This window comes from Loxodonta africana, chromosome 25 (genome assembly GCF_030014295.1).
Source record: "Loxodonta africana isolate mLoxAfr1 chromosome 25, mLoxAfr1.hap2, whole genome shotgun sequence".
Lineage (NCBI taxonomy): Eukaryota > Metazoa > Chordata > Mammalia > Proboscidea > Elephantidae > Loxodonta > Loxodonta africana.
The window spans coordinates 23533133-23550444 of record NC_087366.1 but is presented as its reverse complement, the minus strand read 5'-3'; the positions used below and the strand labels follow the sequence as shown (position 1 = coordinate 23550444).

At 38.9% G+C, this 17312-nt stretch overlaps 1 protein-coding gene across 1 annotated transcript in view; it reads left to right on the top strand.

Annotated features, from left to right (window-relative positions):
* AXDND1 (axonemal dynein light chain domain containing 1) overlaps positions 1-17312 on the top strand; it is a 190812-nt gene that overhangs the window by 23790 nt on the left and 149710 nt on the right. The window contains exon 4 of the mRNA XM_064276579.1: positions 17091-17211. Within this exon, the coding sequence (XP_064132649.1) occupies positions 17091-17211 (121 nt within the window). The remainder of the gene's footprint in view (positions 1-17090; positions 17212-17312) is intronic.

Below are 17312 nucleotides of genomic sequence, written 5' to 3'. Positions count from 1 at the left end.
AGCCAGGAGAAGCCTCCAGCCTGCCACCTTACCCACAGATTTGGGACTGTCAGCCTCTGTAATTGCATGAGCCATTTCCTTGAAATAAATCTCTTTATATATATTTATATATATGCTTCACTGGTTTTACCACTCTAGAGAACCCAGACTAAGACACTGAGATTGAAATTTTTTGAATGGAAATGACCTAGGTCATTGCTGTAGCTTTATATAACAAAATGGCCATAGCCATTTCAGAAATTTCAAAATCTAGATGATAAATTATGGGCATTCAACACATTTACCCCACAAATGTTTAACTATGTTTTCCATGTGAAAAGTATGGCTCTGGAAATTCTGGGAAACTGCAAGCGCTGAACAGAGGGAACTCAAGAGTAGAGGGGATTTATTTTCACTGGAAATAGCAGGACAGTTTTTATGAAGATAACATTTGAGTTGGACTTTGAGGATTTGGACTCTGGAGTCTGGTAGGGCCTTCTAAGTGGTGGTTAATACTTGAGTAAGACACCATCTAGTTAATGAAAATATTATTACAGGAAGATTGGAACAAGATTACAGAATTGAAAGAAAAGCTTGAAGAACCAGACTTCAGAAATATTAGAATCTAAGGCAGATCTTGGGGAATCACCTCTTCAGGGTGCCATTATGGTGATGCCTCAGTACCTATTGTTTTCTGTGTTGAAAATCTCCAGTTAAGATTCAGTTATTCAGGCTCCTGGGTGGGTGTATTTGACCAATCTTAGACCACTTGACCACGCCTTGGTTAGAAGAGGACATTTTTTTTCACTTTAAAATTTCATTTTGATTTTTAAATTATTTTACACTTACAGAAAAGTTGCAAAAATAGTAATGAGGACAGCCAGAAAATGGTGACTTAGTCAGACATACTTTGCTATCCCTTGACAGCAAAGACCCAAGAAACCAAGTGAAACAGATAAAAATGACAATCCTGGAACCCTGAACATCAAATGAAAGGATAAAGAATTAAATTGAATGCCAATTAGAAGAAGAAACTGATTGAAAACAGCAAACGAGGAGAGATACAGAACAGAGGGGCCTGGCCAGCTGACTCAGCACAGCATGGCCATCTTGATACAAAGCCAACAGTGATCCTGGGTGAGGAGCATAGAAAGGCAAACCAATAAGACTAAACTCTGATTTCTCAGCAGAAACCATAGTGGTAAAAATGTAATGGGATGATATATATGAAACATCGAAAGAAAAAAAATTGCCAAACAAGAATTGTATATCTAGCAAAATTGTCTCTCAGATACGATGGTGAAATTAGGACATTTCCAGATAAATAGAAATTAAGGGAATTTGTAAAAACCAGACCAACCTTTCGAGAAATATTAAAGAGAATCCTTCATACAGAGAACTAACAACCTCAAACAACAACATGAAGTTAAGGCACATGACAGCATCACCCAGATACCAACCCAGATAAAGAATTCTCAAAAACAAAGAAAGGCTACAAGGCTAAAAACAGGGGCCAGGGATGTCAACCTGTAAATTACGACAACTTCAAAATAAAAAGAGAGCATACATGGCGTAGTTACAAAACTTCTGTTTGAAGAGGAAGTCAAGGCAATATGAAGATATAGTAGACTGTTTTAAACTTAGGAAGATAAAGGTAAATTTCAGGATGGCCACAAAGAATATTAATGTGCCTACTCAGCAAAATAAAAATGAAGAAAACCATAAAGGCTCAGTAAAGACAAAATCAGCAACAATGAAGGGAATGAAAAGAAAATCCATGAGCAAAAAGAACTCAGTACAGAAAAGTAAGCAGAACAAAGAAACTGTCAACACGACACACACGCACAAAAACGCAATAAAATTAGAGCAGTAAATTCATACCTATCGATAATCGCGTTGAATGTAAACGGGTTAAATGCACTAGTCAAGAGACAGTAACAGAATGGATTAAAAAAAACATGACCCATCAATATGTTGCCTGCAAGAAACACACCTTAGATACAAAAATTAAAATAAGCTAAAAACCACAATAGATAACTAGTAACTTTGGTGAAGGGTAAGATGGTATATATACTTGGGGAAGCCAGCCAGCTTGTCTGAGGCAAGGTCATGGAAGCTCTACCGACACATCCAAACTCTCTGAGGGACCAAATTATTGGGCTTAGAGCTGTGGGAACCATGGTCTTGGGGAACATCTAGCTCAATTGGTGTAACAGTTTATGAAGAAAATGTTCTACCTTCTACTTTGGTGAGTAGTGTCTGGGGTCTTAAAAGCTTGTGAGCAGCCATCTAAGATAATCTACTGGCCTCACCCCATCTGGAGCAAGGGAAAATGAAAACCAAAGACACAAGGGAAAGATTAGTCCAAAAGACTAATGGACCACAACTACCACAGTCTCCACCGGACTGAGTCCAGCACAGCTAGATGGTGCCCGGCTACCACCACTGGCTACTCTGACAGGGATCACAATAGAGGGTCCCAGACAGAGCTGGAGAAAACTGTAGAACAAAATTCTAACTCACACACACACACACAAAGACCAGATTTACTGGTCTGACAAAGACTGGAGAATCCCTGAGAGTATGGCCCCTGGACACCCCCATAGCTCAATAATGAAGTCACTCCTGAGGTTCACCCTTCAGCCAAAGATGAGACAGTCCCATAAAACAAAACAAGACCAAATGAGCACACCAGCCCGGGGGTGAGGACGAGAAGGCAAGAGGGGACAGGAAAGCTGGTAATAGGGAACCTGAGGTCGAGAAGGGGAGGGTGTTGACATGTCATGGGTTGGCAACCAATGGCACAAAACAATATGTGTGTTAATTGTTTAATGAGAAGCTAGTGTGCTTTGTAAACCTTCATCTAAAGTACAATTAAAAAAATAAGATAAAAATCAAAGGATGGAAAAAATATATTAAAAAAACCAATAACCAAAAAAGAGCAGGAAAGAGAATATTAAGCTCTGATAAAACAGACTTTAAGGCAAAATTCAGCATAAGAAAAAAGGAAGGGCACTATATAATGATTGAAAGGTCAGTCAGCCTTGAGGACATAACCATATTATATATTTATGTACTCATGACAGAGCTCCAAAATACGTAAACTCTAACGGTATTGAAAAGAGAAATAGACCATTCCACAACAATAGTAGGAGACTTTAACACACTATTTTCAATAAAAGATAGAACAACTAAAAAGAAACTCAGCAAAGATACAGAAGATCTGAACAACACAACCAACCAACCTGTCCTTATAGACATATACAGAGCAATACACCCAACGGCAGCACAGTACACATTCTTCTCCAGGGCACTTGAATCATTCTCCAGAAAACCATATTCTAGGCCACAAAGCAAGGCTCAATAAGTTAAAAAATATTGATACAATACAAAGCATCTCTGATCACAATGCTATAAAACTAGGAATCAATACCAGGAAGAACTAGGGAAAAAAATCAAATACATGGAAACTGAATAACACCTTGCTTAAAAACCACTGTGTAATGAAAGCAATTTATAGCAATAAACCCACGTATTAAAAAAGACGAAAAGGCCAAAATCAATACCTTAATCCTACAACTCAAATATATAGAAAAAGAGCAGCGAAAGAAGCCCACAGCCAGAAGAAAGGAAATAACAAAGATTAGAGCAGAAATAAATGAAACATAAAACAGAAGAACAAATTGAAAGAATCAACAAGACTAGAGGTTGGTTCTTTGAAAAGATCAATAAAATTGACAAATCACAGCCAATTTGACAGAAGAAAAGAAGAAAATGCAAAAACCCAATTAAGGAATGAGATGGATGATATTTCAACAGATCCAACAGAAATAGGACCAGAACAGAATATTATGAAAAACTATATTCTAATAAATTTGAAAACCTAGAAGAAATGGACAAATTTCTAGAAACACACTACCTACCTAAAATAACACAAACTGAGGTAGAAAATCTGAATAGACCCATAACAAAAGAAGAAATTGAAGAGGTAATTAAAAAAACTCCCAACAACAACAACAAAAAAAGCCCTGGCCTAGATGGCTTCACTGGAAAATTCTACCAAACATTTAGAGAAGAGTTGACACTAATGTTGCTTGAAGCATTTCAGAACATAGAAAAGTGAGGAGTACTTCCAGATTCATTCTATGAAGCCATCATAACCCTGATACCAAAGCCAGGCAAAGGGAACACTAAAAAAGAAAATTATAGCGCGATATCCTTCATGAATTGGATAGAGACGCAAAAAATTCTCAAAAAAATTCTAGCCAATAGAATACAACAGGATATCACAAAAATAATACATCACAACCATGTGGGATTCATATGAGGTATGTAGGTGCCTTAGGGTGGATTCTCTAGAGAAGCAAAACCAGTGAAGTGTGTATATACACACACACACACACACACACACACACCAAGGAAATGGCCCACGCAGTTATAGAGGCTGGAAAGTCCCAAATCTGTGTGTCAGGCTGGAGGTTTCTCCTGACTCACATAGCTGCAGGAACTGAAGAATCCCAAGATTAGCAAGTCAGCTGCTAGCTCAAGTCCCAATAACTGGAGGTCAGGTGAAAAGGAGATAGCTGCAGGATTCAGAGCAAGCAAAAGCCAGTGAACCTTGCCAGAAAGTCTACCTATTTTGGATGCAGGCCACACGCCCAAAGAAACTCCCTTTCACCTGATTGGCTACTCACAGCAGATCCCATCATGGAAGTGATCACATTATATCAGATCTGATAATGAAGTGATTGCTTCATTATACGACTGCCAAACTACATAACTGCCAAAACACTAAGAATTATGGCCCAGCCAAGTTGACACACAAACAACTATCATGGCAAGGATGGCTCAACATTAGAAAATCAATCAATGAAATTCACTTGTTCTTGTTGTTAGGTGCCGTCGAGTAGGTTCCGACTCATAGTGACCCTGTGCACAACAGAATGAAACACTGCCTGGTCCTGCGCCATCCTTACAATCGTTGTTACGCTGGAGCTCATTGTTGCAACCACTGTGTCAATCCACCTCGTTGAGGGTCTTCCTCTTTTCCGCTGACCCTGTACTCTGCCAGGCATGATGTCCTTCTCCAGGGACTGATCCCTCCTGACAACATGTCCAAAGTATGTAAGACGCAGTCTCGCCATCCTTGCTTGTAAGGAGCACTCTAGTTGTACTTAATTCTTCTAAGACAGATTTGTTCGTTCTTTTGGCAGTCCACGGTAATTATTCAATATTCTTCGCCAACACCACAATTCAAAGGCGTCAACTCTTCTTTGGTCTTCCTTATTCATTGTCCAGCTTTCACATGCATATGATGCGATTGAAAATACCATGGCTTGCGTCAGGTGCACCTTAGTCTTCAGGGTGACATCTTTGCTCTTCAACACTTTGAAGAGGTCCTTTGCAGCAGATTTGCCCAATGCAATGTGTCTTTTGATTTCTTGACTACTGCTTCCATGGCTGTTGATTGTGGATCCAAGTAAAATGAAATCCTTAACAACTTCAGTCTTTTCTCCGTTTATCATGATGTTGCTCATTGGTCCAGTTGTGAGGATTTTTGTTTTCTTTATGTTGAGGTGTAATCCATACTGAAGGCTGTGGTCTTTGATCTTCATTAGTAAGTGCTTTAAGTCCTCTTCACTTTCAGCAAGTAAGGTCGTGTCATCTGCATAACGCAGGTTGTTAATGAGTCTTCCTCCACTCTTGATGCCCTGTTCTTCTTCATATAGTCCAGCTTCTCATATTATTTGTTCAGCATACAGATTAAATAGGTGTGGTGAAAGAATACAACTCTGACACACACCTTTCCTGACTTTAAACCAATCAGTATCCCCTTGTTCTGTCCGAACAACTGCCACTTGATCTATGTAAAGGTTCCTCATGAGCACAATTAAGTGTTCTGGAATTCCCATTCTTCGCAGTATTATCCATAGTTTGTTATGATCCACACAGTCGAATGCCTTTGCATAGTGAATAAAACACAGGTAAACATCCTTCTGGTATTCTCTGCTTTCAGCCAGGATCCATCTGACATCAGCAATGATATCCCTGGTTCCAAGTCCTCTTCTGAAACCAGCCTGAATTTCTGGCAGTTCCCTGTCGATATACTGCTGCAGCCGTTTTTTTTGAATGATCTTCAGCAAAATTTTGCTTGCGTGTGATATTAATGATATTGTTCTATAATTTCCACATTCGTTTGGATCACCTTTCTTGGGAATAGGCATAAATATGGATCTCTTCCAATCATTTGGCCAGGAAGCTGTCTTCCATATTTCTTGGCATAGACGAGTGAGCGCCTCCAGCGCTGCATCTGTTGAAACATCCCAATTGATATTCCATCAATTCCTGGAGCCTTGTTTTTCGCCAGTGCCTTCAGAGCAGCTTGGACTTCTTCCTTCGGTACCATCGGTTCCTGAACATATGCCACCTCTGGAAATGTTTGAATATCGACTAATTCTTTTTGGTATAATGACTCTGTGTATTCCTTCCATCTTCTTTTGATGCTTCCTGCATCGTTTAATATTTTCCGCATGGAATACCTTCACTATTGCAACTCGAGTCTTGAATTTTTTCTTCAGTTCTTTCAGCTTGAGAAACACCAAGCGTGCTCTTCCCTTTTGCTTTTCCATCTCCAGCTCTTTGAACGTGTCATTATAATACTTTACTTTGTCTTCTCAAGAGGCCCTTTGAAATCTTCTGTTCGGTTCTTTTACTTCATCAATTCTTCCTTTTGCTTTAGCTGCTCGATGCTCAAGAGCAAGTTTCAGAGTCTCCTCTGACATCCACCTTGGTCTTTTCTTTCTTTCCTGTCTTTTCAGTGACCTCTTGCTTTCCTCATGGATGATGTCCTTCCACAACTCGTCTGGTCTTCGGTCACTAGTGTTCAATGCGTCAAATCTATTCTTGAGATGGTCTCTAAATTCAGGTGGGATATATTCAAGGTCATATTTTGGGTCTCGTGGACTTGCTCTGATTTTCTTCAGTTTCAGCTTGAACGTGCATATGAGCAATTGATGGTGTGTTCCGTCGTTGGCCCCTGGCCTCCTTGTTCTGACTGATGATATTGAGCTTTTCCATCGTCTCTTTCCACAGATTTAGTCAATTTGATTTCTGTGTGTTCCATCTGGTGAGGTCGCTGTTTATGTTAGTGAAAGAAGGTATTTGCAATGAAGAAGTCGTTGGTCTTACAAAATTCTATCATTCAATCTCCAGCATTGTTTCTGTCACCAAAGCCATATTTTCCAACTACTGATCCTTCTTCTTTGTTTCCAACTTTCACATTCCAATCGCCAGTAGTTATCAATGCATCTTGATTGCATATTTGATCAATTTCAGACTGTAGCAGCTGATAAAAATCTCCTATTTCTTCATCTTTGGCCCTAGTGGTTAGTGTGTAAATTTGAATAATAGTCATATTAACTGGTCTTCCTTGTAGGCATATGGATATTATCCTATCACTGACTGCGTTGTACTTCAGGATAGATCTTGAAATGTTCTTTTTGATGATGAGTGCAATACCATTCCTCTTCGAGTTGTCATCCCCAGCATAGTAGACTGACTATATGATTGTCCGATTCAAAATGGCCAGTACCAGTCCATTTCAGCTCACTAATGCCTAGGATATTGATTTACTCCATCTGTATCATTAAGGTCGACTCTAGTTTGAGAAGGCAGCTCTTCCTCAGTCATATTTTGAGAACCTTTCAACCCGAGGGACTCATATTCCGGCACTGTATCAGACAATGTTCCGCTGCTATTCATAATGTTTTCACTGGCTAATGTTTTTCAGAAGTAGACTGCCGGGTCCTTCTGTCTTAGTCTGGAAGCTCAGCTGAAACCTGTCCTCCATGGGTGACCCTGCTGGTATCTGAATACTGGTGGCATAGCTTCCAGCATCACAGCAGCACGAAAGCCCCCACAGTACGACAAACTAACAGACACGTGGGGAATGTAATTCACTACATAAGTAAAACAACCAACAAGAATCATGATCATGTCAATAGATACAGAAAAGACATTTGATAAAGTCCAACACCCACTCCTGATAAATTCTCAGCAAAATAGGAATAGAAGGGAAATTACTCAACGTAATTAAGGGCATTTGTACAATACCAACAGTGAACATTATTCTCAGTGGAGAGAGACTGAAATCATTCCCCTTGAGTATGGAAACCAGACAAGGGTGTTCTTTTTTACAACTTCTATTCAATATTGTGCTTTAAGTCCTAGCTAGAGCAATAAGCCAACAAAGAGAAATAAAAAGCATATAAATTGGCCAGGAAGAAGTAAAACTATCCCTGTTTGCAGATGATATGATCATATACATAGAAAATCCAAGTGATTCCACAAGAAAACTATTGAAACTAATACAGGTTTTCAGCAAAGTAGCAGAGTAGAAGATTAACATACAAAAATCGGTTGGACTCCTCTACACTAACAAAGAGAACTCTGCAAAGGGAATCACAAAAACAATACTATGTACAGGAGCCCCCCAAAATATAAAATACTTAGGAATAAATCTTACTATATATAAGGCCCTGGTGGTGCAGTGATTAAGAGCTTGGCTGCTAACCAAAAGGTGGGCAGTTCAAATCTACCAGTCACTCCTTGGAAACCATATGAGGCAGTTCTCCTCTTTCCTACAGGGTCACTATGATTCGAAATCGACTTGATGGCAACAGTTTTTTTTTTTTTAAATGGATGTAAAAGACTTATACAAAGGAAACTTCAAAACACTACTGCAGGAAACCAAAAGAGACCTACATAAGTGGAAAAACATACCATGCTCATGGATAGGAAGACTTAACATTGTGAAAATGTCAATACTACCCAAAGCAATGTATAGGTATAATGCAATCCTGATCCAAATTCCAGCAACATTCTTTAATGAGTTGGAAAAACGAATTACCAACTTCATATGGAAGGGAAAGAGGCCCTGGATAAACAAAGTATTATTGAAGAAGAAGAACAAAGTAGGAGACCTCACACTCCATGATCTCAGAACCTCACGGTAGTCAAAACATCTGGTACTGGTACAACGACAGACACACAGAGCAATGGAACAGAATTGAGGACCTAGAAATAAATCCGTCCACCTATGGACAGCTGATCTTTGACTAAAGGTCAAAGTCCATTGAATGGGGAAGAGAAAGGCTCTTTAACATATGGTGCTGGCAAAACTGGATATCCATTTGCAGAAAAATGAAACAAGATCCATACCTCACACCATACACAAAAACTAACTCAAAATGCATCAAAGACCTAAATGTAAAACCTAAAACTCTAAAGATCATGGAAGAAAAAATAGAGACAATGCTAGAGGCCCTAATATGTGGCATAAATAGAATATCAAACATAACTAAAAAATACACAATACCAGAAGATAAACTAGATAACCAGAACTTCCTAAAAACTAAACACTTACGTTCATCAAAAGACTTTGCCAAAAGAGTAAAAAGAGAACTTACAGACTGGGATAAAATTTTTGGCTAGGACATATCCAGGAAGAGCCTAATCTCTAAAATTTATAGAAAAATTCAGCACCTCAACAACAAAAAGACAAATGAGCCAACTAAAAAATGGGCTAAGGACATGAACAGACACTTCATCAAAGAAGACATTCAGGCAGCTAACAGATTATGTGAGGAAATGCTTGCGATCATTAGCCATTCCAAACCAAACCCAAACCCATTGCCGTCGAGTTGATTCTGACTCATAGTGACCCTATAGGACAGAGTAGAACCGCCCCATAGGGTTTCCAAGGAGCACCTGGTAGGTTCAAACTGCTGACCTTTTGGTTAGCAGCCGTAGCTCTTAACCACACCACCAGGTTTTCCCATTAGCCATTAGAGTGTTGCAAATCAAAACTACCATGAGATACCATCTCACCCTGGCAAGAATGGCACTGATCAAAAAACAAAACAATAAAGTTTGGAGAAGTTGTGGGGCGATTGGAAGTCTTATACACTGCTGGTGGGAATGTAAAATGGTACAACCACTGTGGGAAATGGAATGGTGCTTCCTTATAAAGCCAGAAATAGAAATACGGTATGATCCAGCAATTCCACTTCTAGATATATATCCTAGAGAAATAAGAGCCATCACATGAATAGACATATGCACACCCATGTTCATTGCAGCATTATTAACAATAGCAAAAAGGTAGAAACAACCTAAATGTCCATCAGTGGGTAAATGGATAAACAAACTCTGGTACCTACACTCAATGGAATACTATCCAACAATAAAGAATAATGATGAATCCATGAAACATCTTGTAACATGGCTGAATCTGGAGGACATTATGCTGAGTGAAATAAGCCAATCACAAAAGGACAAATATTGTATGAGACCACTATCATAAAAAGTTAAGAAAAGATTTACACACAGAAAGAAACATTCTTTGATGGTTACCAGGAATGGGAGGGGGAGGGAGGGAAAATCACTAACTAGATAGTAGAAGTGTGTTAATTTTGGTGAAGGGAAAGGCAACACAGTAAGGGGGAAATCAGCACAACATGGCCAAAGCCAGGGACGACACTGAGAGGTACGCAAGAATAAAAGGAACTATATGGTAAATACTATAATATATACAATCCTACAAGGTGTGGGAGAGGGTATGGGAGTACATTCATATGCATATGTAGGTTTAGCTATGGGTATTTCTACATTTATATTTGTATGTGCTACCTATATTCATGTACATAATAGAACACACAGGGGAACAGTCATGGAACCTTCCTAGATGTAACCAAACACCTCATGAGACTGAGTTACTGGGCTTGAAGGCTAGGGACCATAGTCTCAGGGAACATCTAGGTCAATTGGTATAACAGTTCATAAAGACAATGTTCTACATCATACTTTGGTGAGTAGCATCTAGGGCCTTAAGAGCTTGCCAGTGGCCATCTAAAATAGAAGTATCAGTCTCTCTCTGCTGGAGTAAAAGAGAGTGAAGAAGACCAAAGACTCAAGGAAGCAGTTAGTCCAAAGGAGTGATGGACCACAGAAACCATAGCCTCCACTAGGCTGAGACCAGAAGAACTAGATGGTGAGTGGCTACCACTACTGACTGCTTTGACCGAGATCACAATGGAAGGTCCTGGTTAGAGTGGGGAAAAAATGTAGAACAAAACTCAAATTCATTAAAAAGACCAGACTTACTGAACCAATAGAGACTAGAAGAATGGCTGAGACTACGGCCCTTAGACACCCTTCTAACTTGGAACTGAAGCCACGCCCAGAGATAACTTTTCACCCAAATAATAGACAGGCCTATGAAATAAATTACGCCTGTGAGGAAAGTGCTCCTCAGAACAATCATCTATATGAGACCAAAAGGGAACATCTGCACAAAAGCAAAGATAGGAAGGGGCAGGAAAACCTGACAAATGAAAATGGGGAACTCAGGGTAGTAATGGGGAGAGTGCTGACACATTGCGGGGATTGCAACTAATGTCACGGAATAATTTGTATATAAATTATTGATCGGGAAACTAATTTACTCTGTAAACCTTCACCTAAAGACAAAATAAAATGTTAAAAAAAAAAAGCGAGTTTCCATATACTCTTCACCCAGTTTCCCCTAATATTAACATCTTACATAATCATGGTAATTTATGAAAACCAGGAAATTAATGTTGACACAATACTACTAACTAAGCTACAGACTTTATTATAATTTCACTAGGTTCTCCACTAATGTAGAGAACCTTATTTGAAAAAAAAATTTCTCTTTTTTTATAGTTTATTTTTTTTTTGTTATTGTTGAGAAAATACACAGCAGAACATACACCAATCCGACAATTTCTGCATGTACAATTCATTGACATTGATTACGTTCTTCATGTTGTGCAACCATTCTCATCTTTCTTTCCAGAGTTGTTCCTCCCCCCTTAGCATAAACTCACTATTCGCTGAGTTTCCTATCTCATCCTTCAAGTTGCTGTTGTCAATTTCATCCTGTATAAATAGATCTTAAAAGAGCACAATGCTCAAGACAGACATTCTTTACTAGTTCTTTACTAGTTGTTTGGTTTTAAGACTTCCTGGGATATTTTTGGTTTAAGGTTTAAAGATTATCTCAGGGCAATAGTTTCAGGGGTTCAGCTAGCCTCCATAGCTCCAGAAATGCTGTATTCCATGAGAATTTGATATTTTGTTCTACCTTTTTCCCTCTTTTGATCACAGTTCTGCTATAGAATCTTTGATCAAAACATTCAGTAATGGTAGCCGGGCACCATCCAGTTCTTCTGGTCTCATGGCAAAGGAGGCAGTGGTTCATGGAGGCAATTAGCCACACAGGTCATTTCTTCCTCCTATTCCTGACTCTCCTTCTTCCTCTGTTGCTCAAGGAGAATAGAGACCAATTGTGTTGCCTTAGATGGCTGCTTGCAAGCTTTTAAGTTTTTAAGTTTCCCAGGCAGTACGCAATAAACTTGGAGGTAGAACAGGCACACTAAACATGATGTTAGGACAATTGACTGGGATGTTCCATGAAACTATGACCCTAAACCTCCAAACCGAGGAAACAAATCCCACAAGGTGTTTGGTTGTACATAAACAGCCTTGGCAGCTACTCTTTTTTTTTTTTTTTTGTCATTGTTGTAAATATATCTCTCACACAACTTTTACCAATTCATCTTTTTACAGGTGTACAACTTACTGACAACCCAAAAAACCCCACTGCGGTCAAGTCGATTCCAACTCATAGCAACCCTATAGGACAGAGTAGAACTGCCCCGTAGAGTTTCCAAGGAGCACCCGGCGGATTCAAACTGCCGACCTCTTGGTTTACAGCTGTAGCACTTAACCACTATGCCACCAGGGTTTCTGAACTTATTGACAGCAATTGCATTAATTGGCTGAACAACTTTACCCTTAATACATTTTTTTCTATTACTGTAAACTGAAACTCAGTGCTTCATAAGCAATAACCTCCTTTTTCCCCCTTCCCCCACTCCTAGTAACCACTAAGAAGTTTTGGTCTCCCTACGTTTGTCTATTCTTATCTTTTTATATAAGTGAGATCATACAATATTTGTCCTTTTGTGATTGACTTACTCCACTCAGAATAGTGTCTTCCAGCTCCATCCATATTGTAGCATGTATCAATACTTCATTTCTCTTGCTGGCTGACTACTCAGACTATTCCATTGCATGTATTTACCACATTTTGTTTATCCATTCATCTGTTGATGGGCATCTGTTGTTTTCATTTTTTTGGCATTGCGAATAGTGCTGCAGTGAACACTGGTGTACAAATATCTCTTTGAGCCTCTGCTTTTGGTTCTTTCAGGTATATACCTATTCAGAATACCATATGCTGGGTCATATGGTATTCTATTTTTAGTTTTTTGAGGAACCGCCCCACAGTTTTCCACAACTGTGCCATTTTGCATTCCCACCATCAGTGGATAAGGGTAAAGCTTCCAATTTCGCCATGTTCTCACCAACATTTGTTATTTTCTTCTTCTTTTTTTTTTATCTTAGCCATCTTCAAAAAAAACAAACAGTCCCGTTGAGTAGATTCTGACTCACAGCGACCCTATAAGACAGAGTAGAACTGCCCCATAGGGTTTCCAAGGAGTGCTTGGTGGATTTGAGCTGCTGGCCTTTTGGTTAGCAGCCATAGTACTTAACCACTACGCCACCAGGGTTTCCTTAGCCATCTTAAAAAAACGAGTTAAATGGTATCTCACTGAGGTTTTGATTTGCATCTCTCTGACAGCTAGTGGTGTTGAGCAACTTTTCATGTGTTTGGTGGCGATTTGAATGTCCTTACTGATGAAATGTCTATTCAAGTCCTTTGCCCATTTTTTGATGGGTTGTCTTTTTGTTGTAAAGTTGTCAAAGTTTTATATATATTTTGGTTGTTAACATTTTTATCGGATGTATGGTTTCCAAAGATAATCTCCCAGTTGGTAGCTTGTCTTTTACTTTTTTGGTGAAGTCTTTTAGTGAACAAAAGTTTTTAAGTTTTATGAGGCCTCATTTATTTTGTTTTTTGTAGTTCATGGTTTTTTTTTTTTAATTAGATAATCCGTTGTTCAAAGCTAGACCTGAAAGCCTTGCCCCTGCATTTTCTTCTAAGAATTTTACAGTTTTAGTTTTCACATGTAGGTCTTTAATCCATTTTAAATTTGTTTTTGTGTATGGTGTGGGGCATGTATCTTGTTTCATTTTTCTGCGTGTGGAAATCCAATTTTTCCAACACCATTTATTGAAGAGACTCTTCTCTCCTCATTGAGTGGACTTAGCAACCATGTCAAAAACCAATTGACCAGAGAAGTGTAGGTGTATTTCTGAACTGTCAATTCTATTCCATTGGTCTGTGTGTCTACTGGTGTACTAGTACCAGAATATTTTGATTACTGTAGCTGTATAATATATTTTAAATTCAGGAAGTGTGAGTTCCTGTATTTAGTTCTTCTAATGTAAAGAACCTTTTTTGATAGTACCTCTTGAACAGTGGGAGCAGGGTGATTCCTCAGAGGGAAATCAGGTTATAGTTATTTTAAAGAGGGGGAAATGGATGCCTGGCCAGCAAAATCAGTGGATTTCCACTATAGGTAGAATGTAATAATGTATAGGAAAGCGAGTACTCCAAAATGAGAATGGAAAGATAGCCTGAAACAGATCAAAAATGACCTCAAAATAGGGGGAGGATCATACACATCTGAAAATTTTGTGCAGTAAGTGGCATGATTAAAACTATGCTATAGGGACTTCTTATGTACAACCAAACACCTCATGGGACGCTTTCTTGGTTTGGACGTTCAGTGTCATGGTTTCATGAGATAGCCCAGTCAATTGGCCTAATATTGTTTTTAGTGTTTCTGTTCTACCTCCTAGTTCGTTGCATAGTGCCTGGGATCTTAAAAGCTTGTAAGTGGTCATCCAGGTTACAACAGTTGGTCTCTATTTGCCATGAGCAGCAGAGGAAGGAGAGTCAGGAATGGGGGGAGGAACTGGAATGCATGTCTAATTGTGTCCACGAACAACTGCTTCTTTTGCCCTGAGACCAGAAGAACTAGATGGTGCCTAGCTACCATTATTGGACTCAAAACATTTGTTTTGGTCAATATTCTATAGATTAATCATGATCAAAAGGGGAGTAAGTATGGAACAGAATTTAAAACTCTGATGGAATCCAGCACTTCTGGAGCCATTCAGGCTAGGTGACCCCCATAACTATTGCCTTGAGATATTCTTTAAACCTTAAACCAAAACTGTCCCCTGAGGTCATTTTTAAGCCAAACAGTAGTTTAGCCTAATTAATAATGTCTGCCTTGAGGATTGTACTCTTTTAAAGAATTTTATCTACATGTAATCAAATGGACAACAGCAACTCGAAGGTTAGATGAGAAGCTTCGGGGGTAGTGAATTTATGTTAATGGTGGTGGAATAATTTGGAAAAAGATAGCAAGAATGGTTGCAAGACTTGAAGAATGTTATCAATGTCACTGAATTATACATGTAGAAATTGTTGAGTTGGTGTATGTTTTTCTTTGTACATTTTCACACACACAAAAAAAAACCTTAAAAAAAAACAAAAAGCAAAAACTTATCCTATAGGGAGATGAATCTGGCAGCTGCATGTAGAATATACTGAGACTAGAGAATCCACATAAAAAGTAATAAAGACATTGGAAAGTGACAAAAGTACTAACTGCTAGAATGATGTGACAGTGGCTATAAAATTAATAAGTGGTAACGATAGATTTAGGAGCGCTGGTAGAGCAACAGTTAAGTGCTCAGCTGTTAACTGAAAGGTTGGTGGTTCGAACCCACACAGAAGCTCCATGGGAGAAAGACCTGGTGACCTGCTCTCATAAAGATTAAAAAAAAATTACAGCCGAGAAAACCCTTTGAGGCAGCAATGCTGTATCACATGGGGTCACCATGAGTTGAAAATTAACTCAGTGGCACCTAACAACAAAAACAGCAGTGATAGATTGAATGTTGAGGAAAAGAATGACAAGGAGTCTAAAACAGATGCTGTGATTTTGATGAGTGGTGGTGCTATGGACAGAATTAGGGAATACCAAAAACCAAACCCATTGCCATTGAGTTGATTCCGACTCATAGCGACCCTATAGGACAGAGTAGAACTGCCCCATAGAGTTTCCAAGGAGCACCTGGTAGATTCGAACTGCTGACTTTTTGGTTAGCAGCCATAGCATTAAACTACTACGCCACCAGGGTTTCCTTAGTGAAAACAGGAAGGTGAAAAATTAGAAGGGAAAGAGAAGAATTCATTTGTACGTAGAAATGACAACTCTGATAAGATGAGATTTGATGACCTTTCCAAGGGAGAGAATATAGAAGGGTAGAGGGATAAGGACAGAACTTTGTGGAGAATTTCCATCTCATAGGCAGGAGGACACAGAGGAGTCTGAGAAGGTATAGTTAGAATGGGAAGAAAGAACCAGGAGAGTCCGGTAACAGAGGACAGATGAGGAGAGTGTTTTGGAAAAAGTGTGGTAATCAATCCTGGAGAATATTCCATGGATGTAGCGGAAGATAAAAACTGATAACAGGGGGTTTAACTTGGCAGTGGGAAGCCATCATCAGCTTTCTGGAGAACAGTTTCAGAAATTTCAAAAAAGTTTTATTTTTAATAGAAAGAGATAGCGGGAGAGAGAGAGACAAACACCATGATGACATGACAATGATTCATGGTCAAGGAAAGATTTTTCATAAAACGCTTGAGTTATGGACTAAGGGAATGGATCCAATAGAAGGGGAGATACCCAGAAGTTATGATTAATGGAATAAGCTCCTTGAGGATGTAGGCAAAGATGAAATCAGGGATGTAATTGGAGGGAATAATCTTGGGGAGGATGAGAATTACATTTTAGCCTGAGACTGAAAGAAATGAAAGAATTTGTGATGTGAACAAGAATTTTCAAATAGAGAAGACAAAGAACATGGGGGGAACTCATGTCTAATGCCTCAGTCATCTTAGTAAAGGATGAGGTAAGAATATCAGCTTTGCTGATACAAATGCCTATTTTTACCCAGCAGAAGGATGTATGTGGACCTTACCCACTCTTATCCAGTAGCCAGACAGAAAATTTATTTGTAAATATATTTTTCTTATTTTCTAGGGATATTTCATTTCTGTATAATGTCAAATATGTAAAGGGAGAGACTAGGGAGAATACGGTCTGTCCCCCACATAAGAACCGTTCATTACAGTCACAAGATGGTATCATTGTCCCTCATAAGGTAAATAAAGTATTTGACAAATAATTTTCTCTCTATTTTAAAAAAGTATTTTCCCAAAATATAAAAGTGTCTTAGTATAACAATAACCTGCATTGCTTATA